The 18510-nt window shown below is 41.0% G+C and overlaps 1 protein-coding gene across 5 annotated transcripts in view; it reads left to right on the top strand.

Moving 5' to 3' along the window:
- Positions 1–18510, top strand: part of DCDC2C (doublecortin domain containing 2C) — a 101607-nt gene that overhangs the window by 7391 nt on the left and 75706 nt on the right. For 3 of the 5 annotated variants that reach the window (XM_042848736.2, XM_042848738.2, XM_065587743.1), the window contains exons 3-4: positions 12102–12178; positions 17041–17172. In XM_042848736.2, the coding sequence (XP_042704670.1) occupies positions 12102–12178; positions 17041–17172 (209 nt within the window). The remainder of the gene's footprint in view (positions 1–12101; positions 12179–17040; positions 17173–18510) is intronic. The other 2 variants (XM_042848739.2, XM_065587744.1) reach the window with 1 other exon arrangement.

Genomic DNA, 18510 nt, shown 5'->3' with positions numbered 1-18510 from the left:
ATTATGTATTTAGATTTCAGAAAGCCTTTGACAAGGTCCCTCACCAAAGGCTTTTAAGCAAAATAAGCAGTCATGGGATAAGAGGGAAGGTCCTCTCATGGATTGGTAACTGGTTAAAAGATAGGAAATAAAGGGTAGGAATGAATGGTAAGTTTTCAGAATGGAGAGAGGTAAATAGTGAGGTCTGTACTGGGCCCATTCCTATTCGACATATTTATAAATGATCTGGAAAAAGGGGCAAACAGTGAGGTGGCAAAATTTGCAGATGATACAAAACTAATCAAGATAGTTAAGTCCCAGGCAGGCTGTGAAGAGCTAAAAAAGATCTTTCAAAACTGGGTGACTGGGCAACAAACTGGCAGATGAAATTCAATGTTGATAAATGCAAAATAATGCACACTGGAAAACATAATCCCAATTATACATATAAAACGATGGGGTCTAAATTAGCTGTTACCAATCAAGAAAGAGATCTTAGAGTCATTGTGGATAGTTCTCTGAAAACATCCACTCAATGTGCAGCGACAGTCAAAAAAGAAAACAGAATGTTGGAAATATTAAGAAAGGGATAGATAATAAGACAGAAAGTATCATATTGCTTCTATATAAATCCATGGTACGCCCACATCTTGAATACTGCATTCAGATGTGGTTGCCACATCTTAAAAAAAAATATATTGGAATTGGAAAAGGTTCAGAAAAGGACAACAAAAATGATTAGGGGTATGGAACAGCTTTCGTATAAGGAGAGATTAATAAGATTGGGACTTTTCATCTTGGAAAAGAGACGACTAAGGAGGGATATGATCGAGGTCTATAAAATCATGACTGGTATGGAGAAAGTAAATAAGGAAGTGTTATTTACTCCTCATAACACAAGAAGTAGGGGCCACCAAATGAAATTAATAGGCAACAGGTTTAAAACAAACAAAAGGAAGTATTTTTTCCACACAACGCACAGTGAACCTGTGGAACTCCTTGCCAGAGGACCTTGTGAAGGCCAAGACTATAACAGGGTTAAAAAAAAACTATATAAGTTCAGAGGATAGGTCCATCAATGGCTATTACCAGAATGGGCAGTGATGGGGTCCCTAACGTCTGTTTACCATAAGCTGGGAAAGGTGACAAGGGAATCTTGAGGATTACCTGTTCTGTTCATTCCTTCTGGTGCACCTGGCATTGGCCACTGTCGGAAGACAGGATACTGGGCTAGATGGACCTTTGGTCTGACCCAGTATGGCCGTTCGTATGTTATGTTTTCTTTACCTTGCACCTTCTATGGAAGTGAGACAGAAATGAGAATTGAAGGCTAAAAAAATTAAAGGCGAGATTATGCAAAACTATTAAATGTCAAGTACAGGTTTACTAATCCTTAGTTTCTATCCACTATTTATTATGCCTTTAAGATAGTGGAGTTGGAAATACCACAGCTGCTGTTTCATGTCTTCATCATTCTGGTAGGCCAAGTAGCCTTAGTAATCATTTTGCAAACACATGTAGCCCTGTTTCCTGTATCTTGTATTTTGAATTTATCATGCTACTGTATTTTGCATTATGGGCTCTGGTATTGCACACAGTGCATAGTGTGGTAGCATTCTAAATTCAGACACAATAGGGCAAGTAGTGTTAACTCAAACTGACACATGAATCCCCACCTCCTGGACTTCTTGGCCTCCTCTTCTCCAAAAAATAGTTGCCACAGTTGGATCTGTGGATAAGTTCTTCTGGGCCATGGATCCATGACAGCCAGGACACAGATGCAGAGATCAAGGGGATCTGTGATGAATTTGCCAGTGCTTGGAGGGCCTTCAAGCCTTAGAGTCTTCTGGGAAATTTCCCTTAATCCTTGGGTGCCATTCAAAACATGGTGAGAAAGGAATACTCACAGGAGAAAGTGGCAGGATCCAGATCATTGTCACAGAGTTTTTTCAAGGTACACATAACTTCTGTCACATGCAAAGAAATGCCGGAACATCTCTAGCTTTAGAAAGTGTGCTTACCTTGACTTTGACTAAAAAATTCAAAAGTCCAATCCACAGACAAATTAATTGGCCTGGTGTATTTTAAGTCTCTCTTCACTTCTTCAGTCCCTTCATCACCTTTGCAACAGAATTCCAGAGCATCCTAACATTCTAAACTCCTCAACATGCTGCTTACCTCAGAATCAGAACCTGCATGAGCCTAGCAAGGTCTACATCATAGAGAACACATAGAGCCCAGGTTTGTCACTTGGTGTGTAAGTGAGGGAGCCCAGTTCTTCACTTGGGCTGTTAAATATGCATGTAGGTTTTGATTTAGATTGTAAGACTTTTTGGATGACGGGACTTACATCTTTCTTTTTCATTTTATGCAGTACTGAGCCCACTATCTGTGCTCAACAAACACTTACAGGAGGAGCTGGTATAAAGTTTGCCTAACATTTTGAATGATAAAGGATTCTTGCAACCTTTTCTTTGAGAATTGTTAACACTTACTAGTACTATGTTGTATGTAGAGGGTTGGAGAAAAAGCGAGTTTGGGTTCCCTTCATAACACACCCGGACCCAGCACATGGCCCCAACAGCCCATCACCCTGTCCTGTGGGTACCACATGGGCAAGGAGACCCATGAGGTGGAAAAGCAGGAGAGCTAGTTGCATATTGCCCCAGTAACCCATCCCTTCAGCTCTGGGATAAGAGGCTTCCCCTGTTGCTAGCTTATGTAATTGGTCCTGTAGGTGTATTTGTTTGTTTTTTGGTTTTTTGAAGTGGCAGTTGTCTCTCCTGAAGCCTCAGGGTTCAAACAGTGCTGCTAGTGCATGATGGGGAGGTTGTTACAGTTGTACAGAACATAATTTGTTTTAATCTTTGTCCTTATGCCCACCCCTCACAGGAAATTGCATTTAAAAAGAAGGTGCGGGGCTGGGGCGGAGGGCGAAACATGTTTAAGAGATGTTATTTAGGTTGCAAAGTCAAGCACTCAAAAGTTAGGAAATGCCAGATTTACAGTTGCCTATGCAGCCTTAATTTGGCCCCTTAATGTGTATGCATTATGACATTTAATTACATTATCCCATCCTTTCCCCTCCCTCCCCCCCCCCCCAGAACCCCTGTGTCATTCAGTGCACAGATTAGATGTACAAGTGGGCAGAGTTCAAGTTGCATGTAAAAGTGACTTTTCCTAGCTTTTGAGCACTTGATTGTGTAACCTAAGTAAATGTTTTTGTATGCAATAGATATGATAACAAAATAGGCATTTGAGACCAGAGTCCACTTGAATATACAAATGCTAAACTGGACACCCTTATTTAGGTGTACAGCTTTGGCAACTGGACCTATAGCATACAGTATATATTTGTGTTGCAGTCTGCATCTACCTCTATGGACTTTTTATTTTGCCTTACTCCTAATAGGTGATATTTACACCAGTACGGAGAGCCCACAGAAAGCCCGTGCACCATTTAATTCCCAGGTTAGCCCTTAAAGTAGGTCTTAAGTGATGCATAGACCTTGTATTGGAATTTAAACCAAAGTAAACAGGATTTAGCCTCACAAAGATCGAAATGGAAAGGTCCAGATAAACATCTACATTTTGAGATATAAGTGGATTTAAATTGAAAACCAAGATTTGCAGTAGTAAATTGTTGTATTCATTGATACATTTGCAGTGAAATGTAGTGAACATGTACCAGTTTTCTTAAAATTAGTGGTTTAACTGAAAATGTGTCTTTTCAGTGAAAATGAATTGGAAAAATTAAGAGGGAACTCCAGGTGACCTTTATGTAAAGAAGAAATTCCTTTAAAATTAATTTTAAAAGCATGGTATGCTTTTAATATAATCTATTAAAATCAAAGTCTGGAAAGCACCATAGTAAAATACATTTAAAATCACATTTTATTTATTGGGAGGAAAAGGTTTTCAGTAAATTCCCTTGGGATCCTGAAGCCACACATTCAAGTTTGTTTTAATGAGAATATCTGAGTCTAATTTGGACAGCAGCACTTCTACTTTTACAGCTGTTTGTGACATATCTTTTATTCTAAGTGAGGTTTGACTGCAGAGAGACTGATTAAAAAAAAAACACAGATGAGGATGGTGCACCCCTTGCTGAATTTTCTCACTTTCTTTACATTAATAGCCAAGGATCCAAATTCTACCTATTCATGCATGCAGGTGAAGGCAGAGATTGGACCCCACTGCAAACCTTGTGTAGTCAGCAATGATGACAGAACAAATGACTCTGTTTAAAATGTGTGGGCCAGATTCAGCTCTTGGTTACATAAGTATAAAACTGAAGTAAAACCATTGGCTTCAGTGGAGTTATTTTGGATTTACACTAATGAAACTGAGATCAGAATTTGGTCCTATCACCTTTAAAATTTGGGAGTTTATGGAAGTACAGCCCATGTAAGAGACTGGGAATGTCTTACACACAGTAATAATACACTTTTTGGCTAATTAAAGAGCAGCATTAAGCTCAGAAAAGAATCCTTTTCAGCCAGAAAGATGGTAGCTGCCATGTACCTTGAACATGAGGGGATTAAAAAGTGGAAAAAAATCACTGCAGCAAGTAGTTTACATGTGCCCAGTGGTTCTCAAACTATTGTACTGGTGACCCCTTTCACAGAGCAAGCCTCTGAGTGCGACCCCCCCCCTTATAAATTAAAAACACTTGTTTATATATTTAACAGTATTATAAATGCTGGAGGCAAAGCGGGGTTTGGAGTGGAGGCTGACAACTCGCGACCTCCTATGTTATAACCTTGCGACCCCCTGAGGGGTCCCGACCCCCAGTTTGAGAACCCCTGTTCTATACCTTGGGCTGTGATGGCACTCATTGAGGCAGCGGGGAAGGGGGAAAGGGAAGGCTAAATATGACACAAGATAACAAATTTGTGGTTTCTTACACATGGCCACCCCATCCCTTTAATATTGTTTGTTTAAAGTCCTCTGGGAGAATCCTTCAGTGAAGAAGCCTATGCTATAAATGTTTATCATTAAGGTTAAGAATCCGTCACGGGTATTTTTAGTAAAAGTCAGGGACAGGTCGTGGGCAATAACCAAAAATTCATGGCAGCCCATGACGAGTCCCTGACTTTTACTAAAAGTATGCTGTGGGGGAATAACAGTTGAGCACTGCTGGGGAGCTGACCTCCAGCAGCTGCTCCAGGCCCGCTGCTGCTCCTGCAGCCCCAGGGGAGCTGACCCAACCCCAGCTGCTGCTTCAGCCCTGGGGCTGTTGCTCCAGGGGCCAGGGGATTGCTGCTACAGAGGTCAACCTGCTCGCCAGCTGCTCCGGCAGTCCCAGGGCTGACTGCTGGCCACTGCTCTGGCGGCCCTGGGGACTGCTGCGCCGGCAGGTCTGGGGCTGGCTGCTTGCTGCTCCAGCCCCAGAAGGGCTGACCCAATCCTGGGTTCTGCTTTAACCCCGGGGCTGCTGCTTCGGCGGTCCTGGGACAGACAGCTGCTCCAGCCCTGCCACTGTGGAAGAAGTCCCGGAGATCCCGGAAAGTTACAGCATCACACAATTGTACCCTTATTTATCATCATAGGCTTTTCTATGTTGCCAGTCACTTTCATATCTAAGCCCAGGATCCTTGACTGGAAGAACTGTCTGCGCCACTCCTGCTTTTGACACTTTGCCAGCAGCACTAGTGAGAGTGGTAGGGTAGAACTGATGCAATTCTACTTGGGTTTTAATTTTTGCTTCTGCTGGGTCCTCAGTGCTGATCATATGCTACTGTCAGGGCAGAGGAGGAAGGGGGAGGGAAAGAATAACTAGCATTCCCAGAAGCAGGAGTAGGATGATTCATGTGCAGCTCCAGCATAGTGTGTCTCGCTATGGTGCAGTTGGAGAAGTGGTGAAACTGAGTAGGATAATGTCAATTATTGCTTTTTGGTGTAATGGAGAAAAGTAATAAAAATACAACAAACAGTTGCTCTTACTCCTGTAGGAACTGAAACACCAGAGTTCAAATTAAGCTGATGAATTCTCTGAATCATGCTTCTGACCTAGTTTTTAGCAGTTAATCTAAACTGTTACATTTTCTGTATCTTCTGTTTGTCTCCCGTTATGCTTTGCAAAATCTTTCCTAGTTTATAGTGTTTTCTGAAAGTGAAACCACTGTTCAAGCTCCCTAAGGAATTTCAATTCCTTATACAGATTTAGGGCCCTGTGAAGATATAAGGGTTATTATTTGACTGAGGTTAGAGGCCAGCAGAGGGCTGGCTGGCTGATTAGCTCCTCCTGCTGCACCTGCAGGAAAAGACCTGCAGCTTAACTTGCTGATCCTCATAAAAGGAATAGCAAGGAATGGAGGGGAAGAACTGCAATACCTACTAGAGGCTGTAGCTACTGCTGGGAAGAACTGCTCCTAGAAACAAAAATGAACAGAAGGGAGACTGGGGAAATCCTGTTATCAAAAGGCTCTGAGGTAAGAGCCAGGAACTTTGGGCTGAGGAACTACAGGGGGTGAGGGACAGACCTTGGAAAGTTTTAATCTTGTTTGTTGAGGGGACTAAAAGAATCATAGAATATCAGGGTTGGAAGGGACTTCAGGAGGTCATCTAGTCCAACCCCCTGCTCAAAGCAGGACCAATCCCCAACTAAATCATCCCAGCCAGGGCTTTGTCAAGTCTGATCTTAAAAACCTCTAAGGAAGGAGATTCTACCACCGCTCTAGGTAACCCATTCCAGTGCTTCACCACCCTCCTAGTGAAAAAGTTTTTCCTAATATCCAACCTAAACCTCCCCCACTGCAACTTGAGTAATGACTCCTTGTTCTGTCATCTGGTACCACTGAGAACTGTCTAGATCCGTCCTCTTTGGAACCCCCTTTCAGGTAGTTGAAAGCAGCTATCAAATCCCCCCTCATTCTTCTCTTCTGCAGACTAAATAATCCCAGTTCCCTCAGCCTCTCCTCATAAGTCATGTGCTCCAGCCCCCTAATCATTTTTGTTGCCCTCCTCTGGACTCTTGCCAATTTTCCCACATCCTTCTTGTAGTGTGGGGCCCAAAACTGGACACAGTACTCTAGATGAGGCCTTACCAATGCCAAATAGAGGGGAATGATCACATCCCTCGATCTGCTGGCAATGCCCCTACTTATACAGCCCAAAATGCCATTAGCCTTCTTGGCAACAAGGGCACACTGTCGACTCATATCCAGCTTCTTGTCCACTGTAACCCCTAGGTCCTTTTCTGCAGAACTGCTGCCTAGCCACTCGGTCCCTAGTCTGTAGCAGTGCATGGGATTCTTCCGTCCTAAGTGCAAGACATAGAAAAAAGAAACCACAACAACTGACTCTGCTGGAAATTGCCTTCCCTGGACTCAGTGAGAAGATTCCAGGTAGAATTCCCCCAGGGACTTTGCTGGCTCAGAAAGAGCAAGCTGGGGTGCAGCTGGAAGAAGGCGTTATAAGACAGGCTCCAATCTTTTACATGCGGTGCCTGTAGATCTGAACCCCTTCCATAAAGAAGGGCCATGGAGGAGATATTCCAAATGATGGTGAATCAACAGCAGGTGGAAAATGAAAGGAATCGCCAGTTCCACAAGGTACTCCTGGCCTCCCAGCAATGCTTGCAGGAAGCCTAGCTATCTGAGCTTGAGTGGAACAGACTGTTCCAAGAGGAGATGGGCTGCTTACTCTCATAGCAGCTGTGGGGAGACAGAAACAGCCATGTCTCATCTTGACCAAGATGGGCAGCACTGATGACCCAGAGGCCTACCTGATCACCTTTGAGTGGGCTGGGAGAAGAGTTCCTGGGCAGCGTGGCTGGTCCCATAACTCACTGGTGAGGCCCAAGCAGCATATTGGTCCCTGAGTGTGGATGAAGCACAATCCTATGCAATACAAAAGGCTGCCATCATGGACCACCCTGGTCTTTCTACAGAAGCTTACTGGAAGATATTTTGGTTGGAGACATTCCTTAATGGGGCATGCCCCTGGGCAATAGCTCAGTGGCTCTGGGACTATCCAATGGCTAAAACTAGAGTCCGAGACAGTGGTGGGGCATATTGGTCTAGAACAATACCCACCCATTCTCTGTATGGTGGTACAAGCCTGGGTTCAATGGTTTTGGCCTGCATCCATGGCAGAGGTGGTCGAGACAACTGAGGGATTAATGGAGGATGAATTACCTACGGCTGGGAAGGCCAGACTCTCGGTCAGCTAGCCACATTTAGAAAGGCAGTGAGAGAGAACCTACCAACCCAGCGAGAGTCTACCAAAATTTTACCCCATCCATGGGACCCTACACCCAGAACAGGCTTCCAAGGAACCACCATTGCTCTCCTGTGAATGGCTCTGGTATGTTATCATTGCAGGCAACCTGGGCTCATCCAACAGGGAATGTCCCATGATGGAATGTGACAATATAATAAAGGGGCTAGAGCCAGGGAATTCCAGTCTGGGGACCGAGTGCTCCTACTTCTTCCCAGCTCAGAGAGTGGGGTAGGGACAGACCTGGGAAAGTTTTGATCTTCTTTGTTGAGGAGACTTGGAATAAAAGGCAAAAGAAACCACAACAACTGATCGTGCTGGAAACTACTTTCCCTGGACTCGACGAGAAGGTTCCAGGCTGAGTTCCCCCAGGGAGGGCCCTGGCTCAGCAAGAGCCAGCCAGGGTCCAGTTGGAAGAGGGTACTATAAGACAGGCGTCAATCTCTTACAGGCCCAGTCCACCAAACCTTTGCATGAGTGGTCCTTACTCATGTGAGTAGTCCCATTGTGTTTGCAGGAGTGATTCCTTAGTGATTTCTGGTTTAGGGCTTTGCCCTTAAGGTAATGCTAACCCAGAAATGATTGTTGGAATCAATGTTATAAGTCGAGCACCATGACATTGTTTTATAATTTTACATTTATTTTTTGGGAATTACTTGTTTCATTTTATCCATTAAAACTGTTTTATTTTATTATATTTACGTGAATAAAATAACTCAAATGACCGTACATAAATAAAACTAGTGTATAAATCCATGTTTATGTATACTACATCATTTTATTAAGCACTATTCGTTATTCCATGTCTTCAGGCCTCACCAACCCTATCACAGTTAGTCACCCCAAAATACTCTGGACAGCTCCTGAACACTGGCCATAGCACTTCCCCAAAATAATTCCTGGAGCATATCTTTTAGAAAAAAACATCCAGTCTTGATTTAAAAATTGCCAGTGATGGAGAATCCACCATAACTCTTAGTAAATTGTTCCAATGGCATTACGTTCACTAATAAAATTTTACACCTTATTTCCAGTCTGAATTTGTCTAGCTTCAACTTCCAATCTTTGGATTGTGTTATAACTTTGTCTGCTAGATTGAAGAGCCTATTATCAAATATTTGTTCCTCATGTAGGTACTTGAAGAATGTAATCAAGTCACACCTTAACCTTTTATTTGTTTAAGCTAAATAGATTCAGTTCCTTGAGTCTATCACTATAAGGCATGTTTTCTAATCTTTTAATCATTTTCATAGCTCTTCTCTGAACCCTCTCCAATTTGTCAACATTTTTCTTGAGTTGGACACTAGAACTGGACACAGTATTTCAGCAGGGGTCACATTAGTGCCATATACAGATATAAACTAATCTCTCTACTCCTACTCAAGCTTCCCCTGTTTTATGTTTAAGGATTGCCTTTGTCCTTTTGGCCACAGTGTTGCACTGGGATTTTTATGTTCAGCTGATTATCCAGCGTGACCTCCAAGTCTTTTTCCGAGTCACTGCTTCCCAGGTTAGAGTTCCCCATCCTGTAAGTATGCCCAGCATTCGTTGTTACTAGATGTATATCTTTACATTTGGCCATATTAAAAGCATTTATTTTTTGCTTGCACCCATCTTACCAAATGATCCGGATTGCTCTGTCTTAGTGACCTGTCCTCTTCATTATTTACCACTCCCCCAATTTTTATATAATCTGCAAACTTTATCAGTGATGATTTTGTTTTCTTCCAGGCCATTGATAAAAATGTTAAATAGCATAGAGCCAAGAAGTGATCCTTGTTGGACCTCATTAGAAATGTACCCATTTGAAGATTCCCTGCTTACAATTACATTTTGAGACCTATCTATTAGCCAGCTTTTAACCAATTCAATGTGTGCCACATTAATTTTGTATTGTTCTAGTTTTTTAATCAAAATGTCATGTGGTACCAAGTGAAATGCCTTAAAGATGTCAAAATATATTACATTAACACTATTACCTTTATCACCCAAACTTATAATGTAATAAAGAAAAAAAATTCAAATTACTTTGACAGGGTCTATTTTCTATAAACTCATGTTGGCATTCATTGTATTACCTTTCTTTAATTCTTTATTAATCTTTCCATTATTTTGCCTGAAATTGCTGCAGGCTGATAGACCTATAGTTACCCGGGTCATCTCATTTATCCTTTTAAAATATTGGCACAACAGTTATACCAATGTTGTTAAACTGATATAGTTATGCTGGTGGTATCCCCAGGTGGACATACTTATCCCAGAATAAGAGTGCGGGTTTTTTGGTTTAGCTTAAACCCCTTCCAAAGTGATACAAGCTAAACTGAAAAAAGGCACTTTCATACTCGAGTGTCCACATAGGGAGTTGTTATGTTGTAATTATATTGGTTTAAATTCACACCTTAGCTTATAACTTTATTGTGTAGACAAGCATTTCTGGACCTCAGTTGTCCTTCTCTAAAATGGCCGTAGTAGCGCTTCCCTGTCTTACTATGATTTTGGGAACATAAACACATTAAAGACTGTGAAGGTGTCAGATACTTTGGTAATGGGTGCCATATAAGAACTTAAAATGGATAGTGGGAGTAATGGTAGTAAACACTGTGCCAGGTAATAAGAGTTGGCAAGATGAGGACTATTGTTTGTATTATTACAACACAAGCAACAAAACATGCTTGATATTTCTCAATGTTTTACTGGAAAAACTTCAAAATTGAGTACAGTCCATTATTGGCAATATCTTAAGGGGAAGGGGCACACTTGTGAATCCTACTGCACTAAATTAAATGTTAATAGGTGAGGAGTGGTCACAAGTGGTTCCTGATGGGTTATAGAACAGTTAACCGAGAACATTGTATCAAAATATGCAAACAGACTGCCAGTCAGTCATACAGAAGATCGTTCCATAGTTTTATTGGTCAATGATCTTAATAAATACACATACACACGCAATCATCAAAGCATAAGTAAGTATACTGCTATGGTCTGCACATTGAATCAGTTTTTGTCTTTTTTGTCTTTTCACTAACCTATGGAAGAAAAGAGTCAATTTCTGCAATGGTTTCTAATTCTAACCATCAGAGGGATGAGGTTCTGGAACAGTCTCCCAATAGGAGTCGGGAGTGGGGGGGGCGGAGGGCAACTTAACTTGTTTTAAGAGAGAGCTGAACAAATTTATGTGTGATTGTATGATGCGGTTGCTTGAGATGGTAGAAGGCAGGGACCAGCAGCCCTGGGCTCACTTCCAGTTTGTGTCTTATGTCTTTATCTCTCTTGTCTGTGTGTGTATGTGTATGTATATGTTTAATTTCCTTCCTCTAAAGGATGCATCAGGGATGGCCATGGCTGGAGATGAGTCTCGGGGTGGGGGAGGCATGGCTCTGAGGTGGCACCAAGAATTCTCTCTCTCAGGTGCGTGGCTGGCTGATTCTTGCTCACATACTTAGGGTCTAACTGATCATCATATGTTGGATCTGGACAGAATCTTCCCCCAGGTCAGATTGGCCATGGTCTTGGGATTTTTTTCACCTGCCTCTGCAGATGTGGGTCACTTGCCAGAATTATCTGGGTATATCTCACTTAATCATTTCCCTGCCATTGTGGGGGCCTTGATCACGGGTGCACATTGGTTCCCCATGTTCACTGCCTGTGACGTAATAGTCTAGTCTCCTATAGTCTATAATACTTCGGTCTAATTTTGGTTATTGGGTTTAGTAGTGTTGTAGCCTTTGATATACAGGAGGGTAGACTAAATGATCCGGTGGTCTCTTCTGGACTTAAACTCTATGGCTCTGTGACTCTCTAACATTTGAACCTGGGTCTGCCACGTGTATATCTGAGCAGCACTTTTAAGATTAAAATGTTTTAAACATCCCGCATAATGTGTTTTATTTTTCTTGCAGATTAAACCAGTAGTTCATAGTAAAATACGTGTGCCTTCCAGGTGGCAATTGATCAGTAATAAGCCACGTAATATCAAGTAAGTATGTTGTGAATCAAAACTCTAGATTTGGTTTTAAATATTCTGCACCTATAATATATACTAAACTCCATATGTCTAGTTCAGTGGAAAGAGAAGTGTTTATAATACATTTCAGGTAAAGCAAACATACTTTGAAAGAGCAAATTCAGTCTTGATTTACGCTCCTATTAATTTAAGTGTAGTTTATATCATGTGTGAGCCAGAGCAAAATTTGGCTCCCTCTGTCATTGTAGAGGGAGGGAGGGGCAAGAGAGAGGGCATTACATTCATTATAATTATATTGATTGAATTTTTTGGCAGCAAACTATTTTTTGGAAAAAAATTACATATTCTAGGGAATTATGTGATGTAGCTTTTTTGTGTCTCAGATAATATTGTAAAAGGACACTTAAGATGAAAGTCATATTTAAAAAAACAATCTGTATTAGAATCACTAAAATAGATTTTTAAAACAGTGAATTGCCATGAATGGAGGGATCAAAAATAAGCAGATTCTCATGGGGGTACAAAAGGAGGGAGTTGCAAAGGGATGGTCACACTTGATATTGGTCTGTGATGAAATATACTGCCCTCCATATGTTGTTGATAAGGAAGCGTGTTGTATGGCTGCACTACCTCCAATACAAGTTTGATGCTCTGCAGGCAGTGGAAGCAGTGCAGTTCTGTTGCACAAGAAGTAGGGAAGGAAACACTGGATGTGGAGGAGAAGAGCCAAAAATGCGTTGTGCTTTAACATATGATGCCACTTTAAGTTTCATTTGAGAGAACTACAGTGGCAATACTCATAGGTTATTTAAAGTGATGAGCATTCCAAGAAGAGCCCTTTTCAAAGTTTTATGTATTTTATTTACTTATTTTTTCAACTTTTAAAATGTCCATTGTTCCTACTGGATGCATGTACAAATATTTAAGTTACAAGAAGTCACAAAATCCAAAAGACAATAAGATTATCTGAATCCCAATTAATCATTCAGCCTCTGCCATCACCCCTGCCAACAACTTATCTTTCCTAGTTGAAGCTTTGGAAAAATAAATAAGGTTGCACCAGACCTAAAGTTAACAGATTTGGGCTCTTGCAAATGTAGAATTCATTTTACACCTCCATTTGAGGATCCTACTCTAAGAATGGCCTGCCTTCTATACTCCATGCAATTAAATAAAGAGGTGTTTTTTAGTCCAGGAGTTTTGTATAATCTCAGCTGTTATGGTATCATGTGGGGAAAGAGGTGGTGTCTGATGTAATCATGATCCAATCCATTCAAGACTTTTGAGGTTAAAACCAATAACTTTTAAATTGCACCCAGAAGTAAATAGGAAGCCAGTGCAGTTTTCAGAATCCAAAGGTATTGTGCTTCTGGTGAGAAATGTAACTAACAGGCCAGTGCTGAAATGTTTAATCCTCCATAGCCTTAAAGCAGTTTAAAATAATGTCAGCGTCAAACTCAAAAAGAGTTGAGATTCAAAAATGTAGACTAAAGAGTATTTATGACATCATGTATGATTTGACTAGCTTCTTCAAAGAAAGGAAGAGGGTTTTTATTTATATACACAACTCTCAAATACTGGATGTTTTCCATGAGTAAATTAAAATAACTTAACTTAGAGATAAAAAAGATCCATTAGGTCATCTAGTCCATTTCCATTACAGTCATGGCTTGCTCCCTACAATATGTTTTCTAGTGCTTTGTCTAATCTGGTTTTAAATGTTTGAATAATTAGGGGATTATTCTACAGTTTGATATTTCTCACCGACAGGCACTTTTTCCTTTGTATAGGCTATTTTGTTCTTAATTTTATTCTATAAAAATTACATCATTAACATAGTTCAGAAAATAATGGAATTTAAAATGTACCATAGCAACACTTTTTTTTGTAAACCGAATTCACTGTTTTAATGCATGATCTCTGTGTTTTATATTAATTTTACTGAAAATTCCACTAGATGGCCCCAAATATCTTCCAAACCAAGCCTTCATTATTTTAAAATATTGTTTTAAAGTGGCATCCAGACACAAATATTTGCTCTTGGCTGAAATTTGACATACTGTACTATTCAGCTCAGGAATTATGATTATTATTATTTTTTATACTTTTTACGAGTAGTGTTCATGTTCATGTGTTCATGGGAAGCATTGACCATACAACAGTATTAACCGATACAGGAAGTGGTACTATGGTACAGGTAACTTCAGTGTGTATTTACAAAATATAGTGCACAGATGCTCTTGAGGAAAATTAAAAGTCAAAGGGATGGGTGGAAGCCCAAGTGCATAGGGTATTTAAAGCTGAACTGAACAAAGCACTTATAAATTCATAATTGGCAATTAATTTTTACAGTGTTCAGATATGTGCTAGGTGCCCTGAATTACATGTAACTAGTACCTGGTCCCTGTTTCAAGTGACATATAATCTAAGTTCCCATGTGATGTAATAAAACAATGTTGGGATGAGGAAGGAGAAACATAAAGGTAGATTCTCACGGGCATTGCAACAGCTTTTCACCATTTGGGTAGCATAAACTGGCTGAATTCCAGCCATAGCTGGCTAGTGGGGAACTCTCCTTGCATAGCAAAATTCTCTGCTGACATAAAGCTGGCAGAGCTGGCTCCTTTCCCAGCCCTCCCCTCTTGCCCCAATGTAGGGGCATGTCTCCAAAATGCTACATTCATTTTGCACAGATGCAAAGTCAATTATGGACCTTACAAGAATGGTGGGAGTTAGAGCAGGCTCTCAGCTACTATATATTGGTGTAGGATCTGGAAGCTGTAACTGGTGAAGACGCTCTGAGCTGATGGGAGAGAGCTCTCTCATTGACTTAATTACTCCACCTCTGCAAGAGGTGATAGCTATGTTCTCCCACCGACATAGCACTATCTACACCGGCACTTAGGTTGGTGTAACTTGTGTCGTTCAGAGGTGTGGATTATTCACACTCCTGAGTGACGTAAGTTATACCGAAGTAAGTGGTAGTGTAGACAAGCCCTGAGTTGAAAAGGAACAAAAGAAGGGAAGAGAAAAAGGGAAAAGGAAACATGGTTTTAATAGGACTAACATTTATGGAGCAGGTATTACTCACTGTGAGTGAGAGTCGCAGCATATGACCCTGAACATTCAGTTGCTACATAAAGGCCATATACTATCTGTGATCTTTATGCTAACCTCTGCTCTTGGGTAAATCTGCTTTTACGTAGTAAACAGCCCCAAGTGTATATTCCAGTCCAACAACTATACCTACAAATGGAACTCAGCCCTCCGCACAGGAGGAGTTTGACAGCCCTGTTTTAGGGCTTTTGTGTAGGCTGCAGTCACCTGATGCCAAGTCTTGTGTAGAACCTACCACATGGTTATAGCATGGTTCTGCCTCATGCAGTTTTGGCATTTTGGATGTGTGCCATACCATGCTAAGCAGAACCAGGTAGGTAGCACAGTTTGGTGCTTCAGTGTAGGCAGGTCCACAAAAAATGTAGTCAGTTTTGGATTGTTGCACTACTCATTTTTGTTAATGGGATAAAATCTCATTAGAATGTTAGTGGCATCATGAAGAGTAATAAGGAAATAATAAAACATATTCAGACATTGTTCAAATCACCACCTGTGCTTTATAGAGACGAGAGGGTCAGGTTGACTAATAGATCAGTCTTAGTCTTTTTAATTTAGCCGGTTTGAAGCAGAGAGGTGCTCTCTCTCCACTCCCTGGTTTAGCCAAGCTGTGCTCCCCCACAGCTGGTCTTCCTCCCTGGTGAGGAGGTCAAAGCTTTTCCTCCTGTTTCAATCTACTTTGGACTGCAGGATCCCTCACCCTTTCTAGGGAGATAAACCCTATTATCTCCTTGAAATTGCTCCCCATGTAATCAGCACAAGGGTTTGGGGGTGGGATAGCAGAAACTGCTTGTTCTTCTGAGAGAAAAGAACACCTATGCCTCAAAAAAATCTGGATGGAGTGTGTGGAGGTAGGGAGAAATATCAATGTACTAATATGTGGCTATTCAGGGGAAACAGGAGGGAGCTCATTTCACACTGTATATGTGTGACCTTGACTGCCCCCTCCTCCATCACCAAAGGAGCACATTCTCTGTCATTCCACAGAGTTTCTGTCCATTTTGTGTGGTAGGGATGCTGCTTTTCTGCATGTGAAGAAGCACAAATGCTCCTTCCCCTCTATAGCAAAATGTTCTAGGGCCGCTGGAGTTACTGGAAGCTGCACCAAGAGCCTGAACATTCTCTGCAGTCAGCCAGTGCTTACTCTTGGACCTGTCCCCTGCTGCTGATATAAAATACCACCCTCCCAGCAGAGGGTGAGGCTACTTTTGTAGAGGGGCCTATAGGGCTGATGGCCCAAATAGCAAAATTATTTTTAGAGAGACCAATACCGCTCTATTATTTACTGTGACTCCTTCTAAGAAGTGAGGTGAGCCAAAAAGTAATTCCAGCCACTCTTAAATGTTGAGTAGGAACAGCTTTCTAATATGGGCAGCAGTGAAGAAATCAATTGATTCTATTATCGCTTTTAAAGGATTGTACATTATTTCCTCTGGGATTTGTGAGGACATCTTTGGACAATATGGAGAGAAAGTAATTGAATTTTCAAGGGCTATATTCTTCTTGGCTTCTCCAAGTGGACATATTTCACTGACTCTCCCATCATGTCAGACAGAAACATATTAAAGGATACAATTCTGTCTTTTTATGGATGAGTTTTCATGTTTTATGAAATGGACTAAGATTTAAAACGTATTATTGAAATCTACATGGCTACACTACTAATGATCCAGATTACATAAAGTTGTCAACTGATATTTTTAGTTTTTTTGTCTGTCTTTCACTACTGAAAAAATATGGCTTCTTTTGTCTTTTGGCAGTGTTTTCACAAATGGAGATATGCTTATACCACCTATAAAATTTATCATACCCAGGTTTACTCTGAAAAACTGGAATTGCGTCCTTGCACTAATAAATGAAAAAATCTTTCCTCGCTCCGGTGGTGTTCATAGGTAAGAGTACAACTGGTAATTTAATACAGCTAACAAAAGTCCTGAGTCTGGCAATTTAGGATTCTTTTTGTATTCATATGCCACACCGGTTATTAATGACAATCTAATATTTTGATTGGTTATGTATGAAAGAAAACGGAATATCCAGGGCAGGACTTTTTCAGGTTTCTGAGAATTTGTGTTTCCTATTGCATTTAGTTCAGTACCTTTTTATATATCTATATTTAATAAATGTTCATAGCAATTGGTTTGGTTCATCAGGACACCATTGTATGTACCTTTTTGCTTTAAAAACCTGGTGTTCTGTATTTAGTACAGACATTAATGGAGAAGATTACAAGAGTAACATAAAAGACATCTTTTCTACTCTTGAAAAGGAACAGTCTTTATGGAAGGTCTGGGGTCAGGAAGATAAAATGGACTAGTGTTAACATAGTTGTGAAGATGAGATTAACCTATGCTTTAAGTGTGAAATAGTGGGTCAAATTTATAACTGGTGTAACTTCAGCTGATTTCCTGTTTGGCTAAGGTTGTTGTTTTATTAGTAACTGTTTGTTTTTGGTAGTGATTGGAGTGTGCTATGTGGTTTCGAAGCAGAAAAGAAGGCACGAAGGAAGGGAGAAAAGACAAATCATACCCTGAGGAGCTTGCAGTGTATAGACAGACAAAGGAAGGGGTTCAACATATATGCCCAATTTTAGATTTTTTTGGGTTCAAAGCTCTTGGATGCCCTTCAGATTAATGGGAAGTTTATTATCTTTTCTGCTCACAGATCCTCTCCTTCGAATTTAAATAAAATGCCCACACCATGGGCAGACTTCTGTCCCTTCCTCAACGTAGCAGTTCAGAGACAATCTATATTGTTCAAAGCACCCACTTAGGCCTGGTCCACACTAACCCCCCACTTCGAACTAAGATACGCAACTTCAGCTACGTGAATAACGTAGCTGAAGTCGAAGTACCTTAGTTCGAACTTACCGCGGGTCCAGACGCGGCAGGCAGGCTCCCCCGTCGACTCTGCGTACTCCTCTCGCGGAGTAGGCGTACCGGTGTCGACGGCGAGCACTTCCGGGATCGATTTATCACGTCTAGACAAGACGCGATAAATGGAACCCAGAAGATCGATTGCTTACCGCCGGACCCGGAGGTAAGTATAGACGTACCCTTAGGAAACAGCTTTAAACTGTGAAACCATTCTAATGGTTACACCAGAAAATATATTATATCCTCACATATGGTAATTCAAAAATGGCTCAACCCTTCTTTCTCAAATTTTCCAGGAAAATGTCCCATTAGGTTAAGCGTGTAAAGTTTTGGCACTGTAAGCAGTTTCATTCA

The sequence above is a fragment of the Chrysemys picta genome, chromosome 3, assembly GCF_011386835.1.
Source record: "Chrysemys picta bellii isolate R12L10 chromosome 3, ASM1138683v2, whole genome shotgun sequence".
NCBI lineage: Eukaryota > Metazoa > Chordata > Testudines > Emydidae > Chrysemys > Chrysemys picta.
This window is presented reverse-complemented; position numbering and strand designations above follow the sequence as displayed.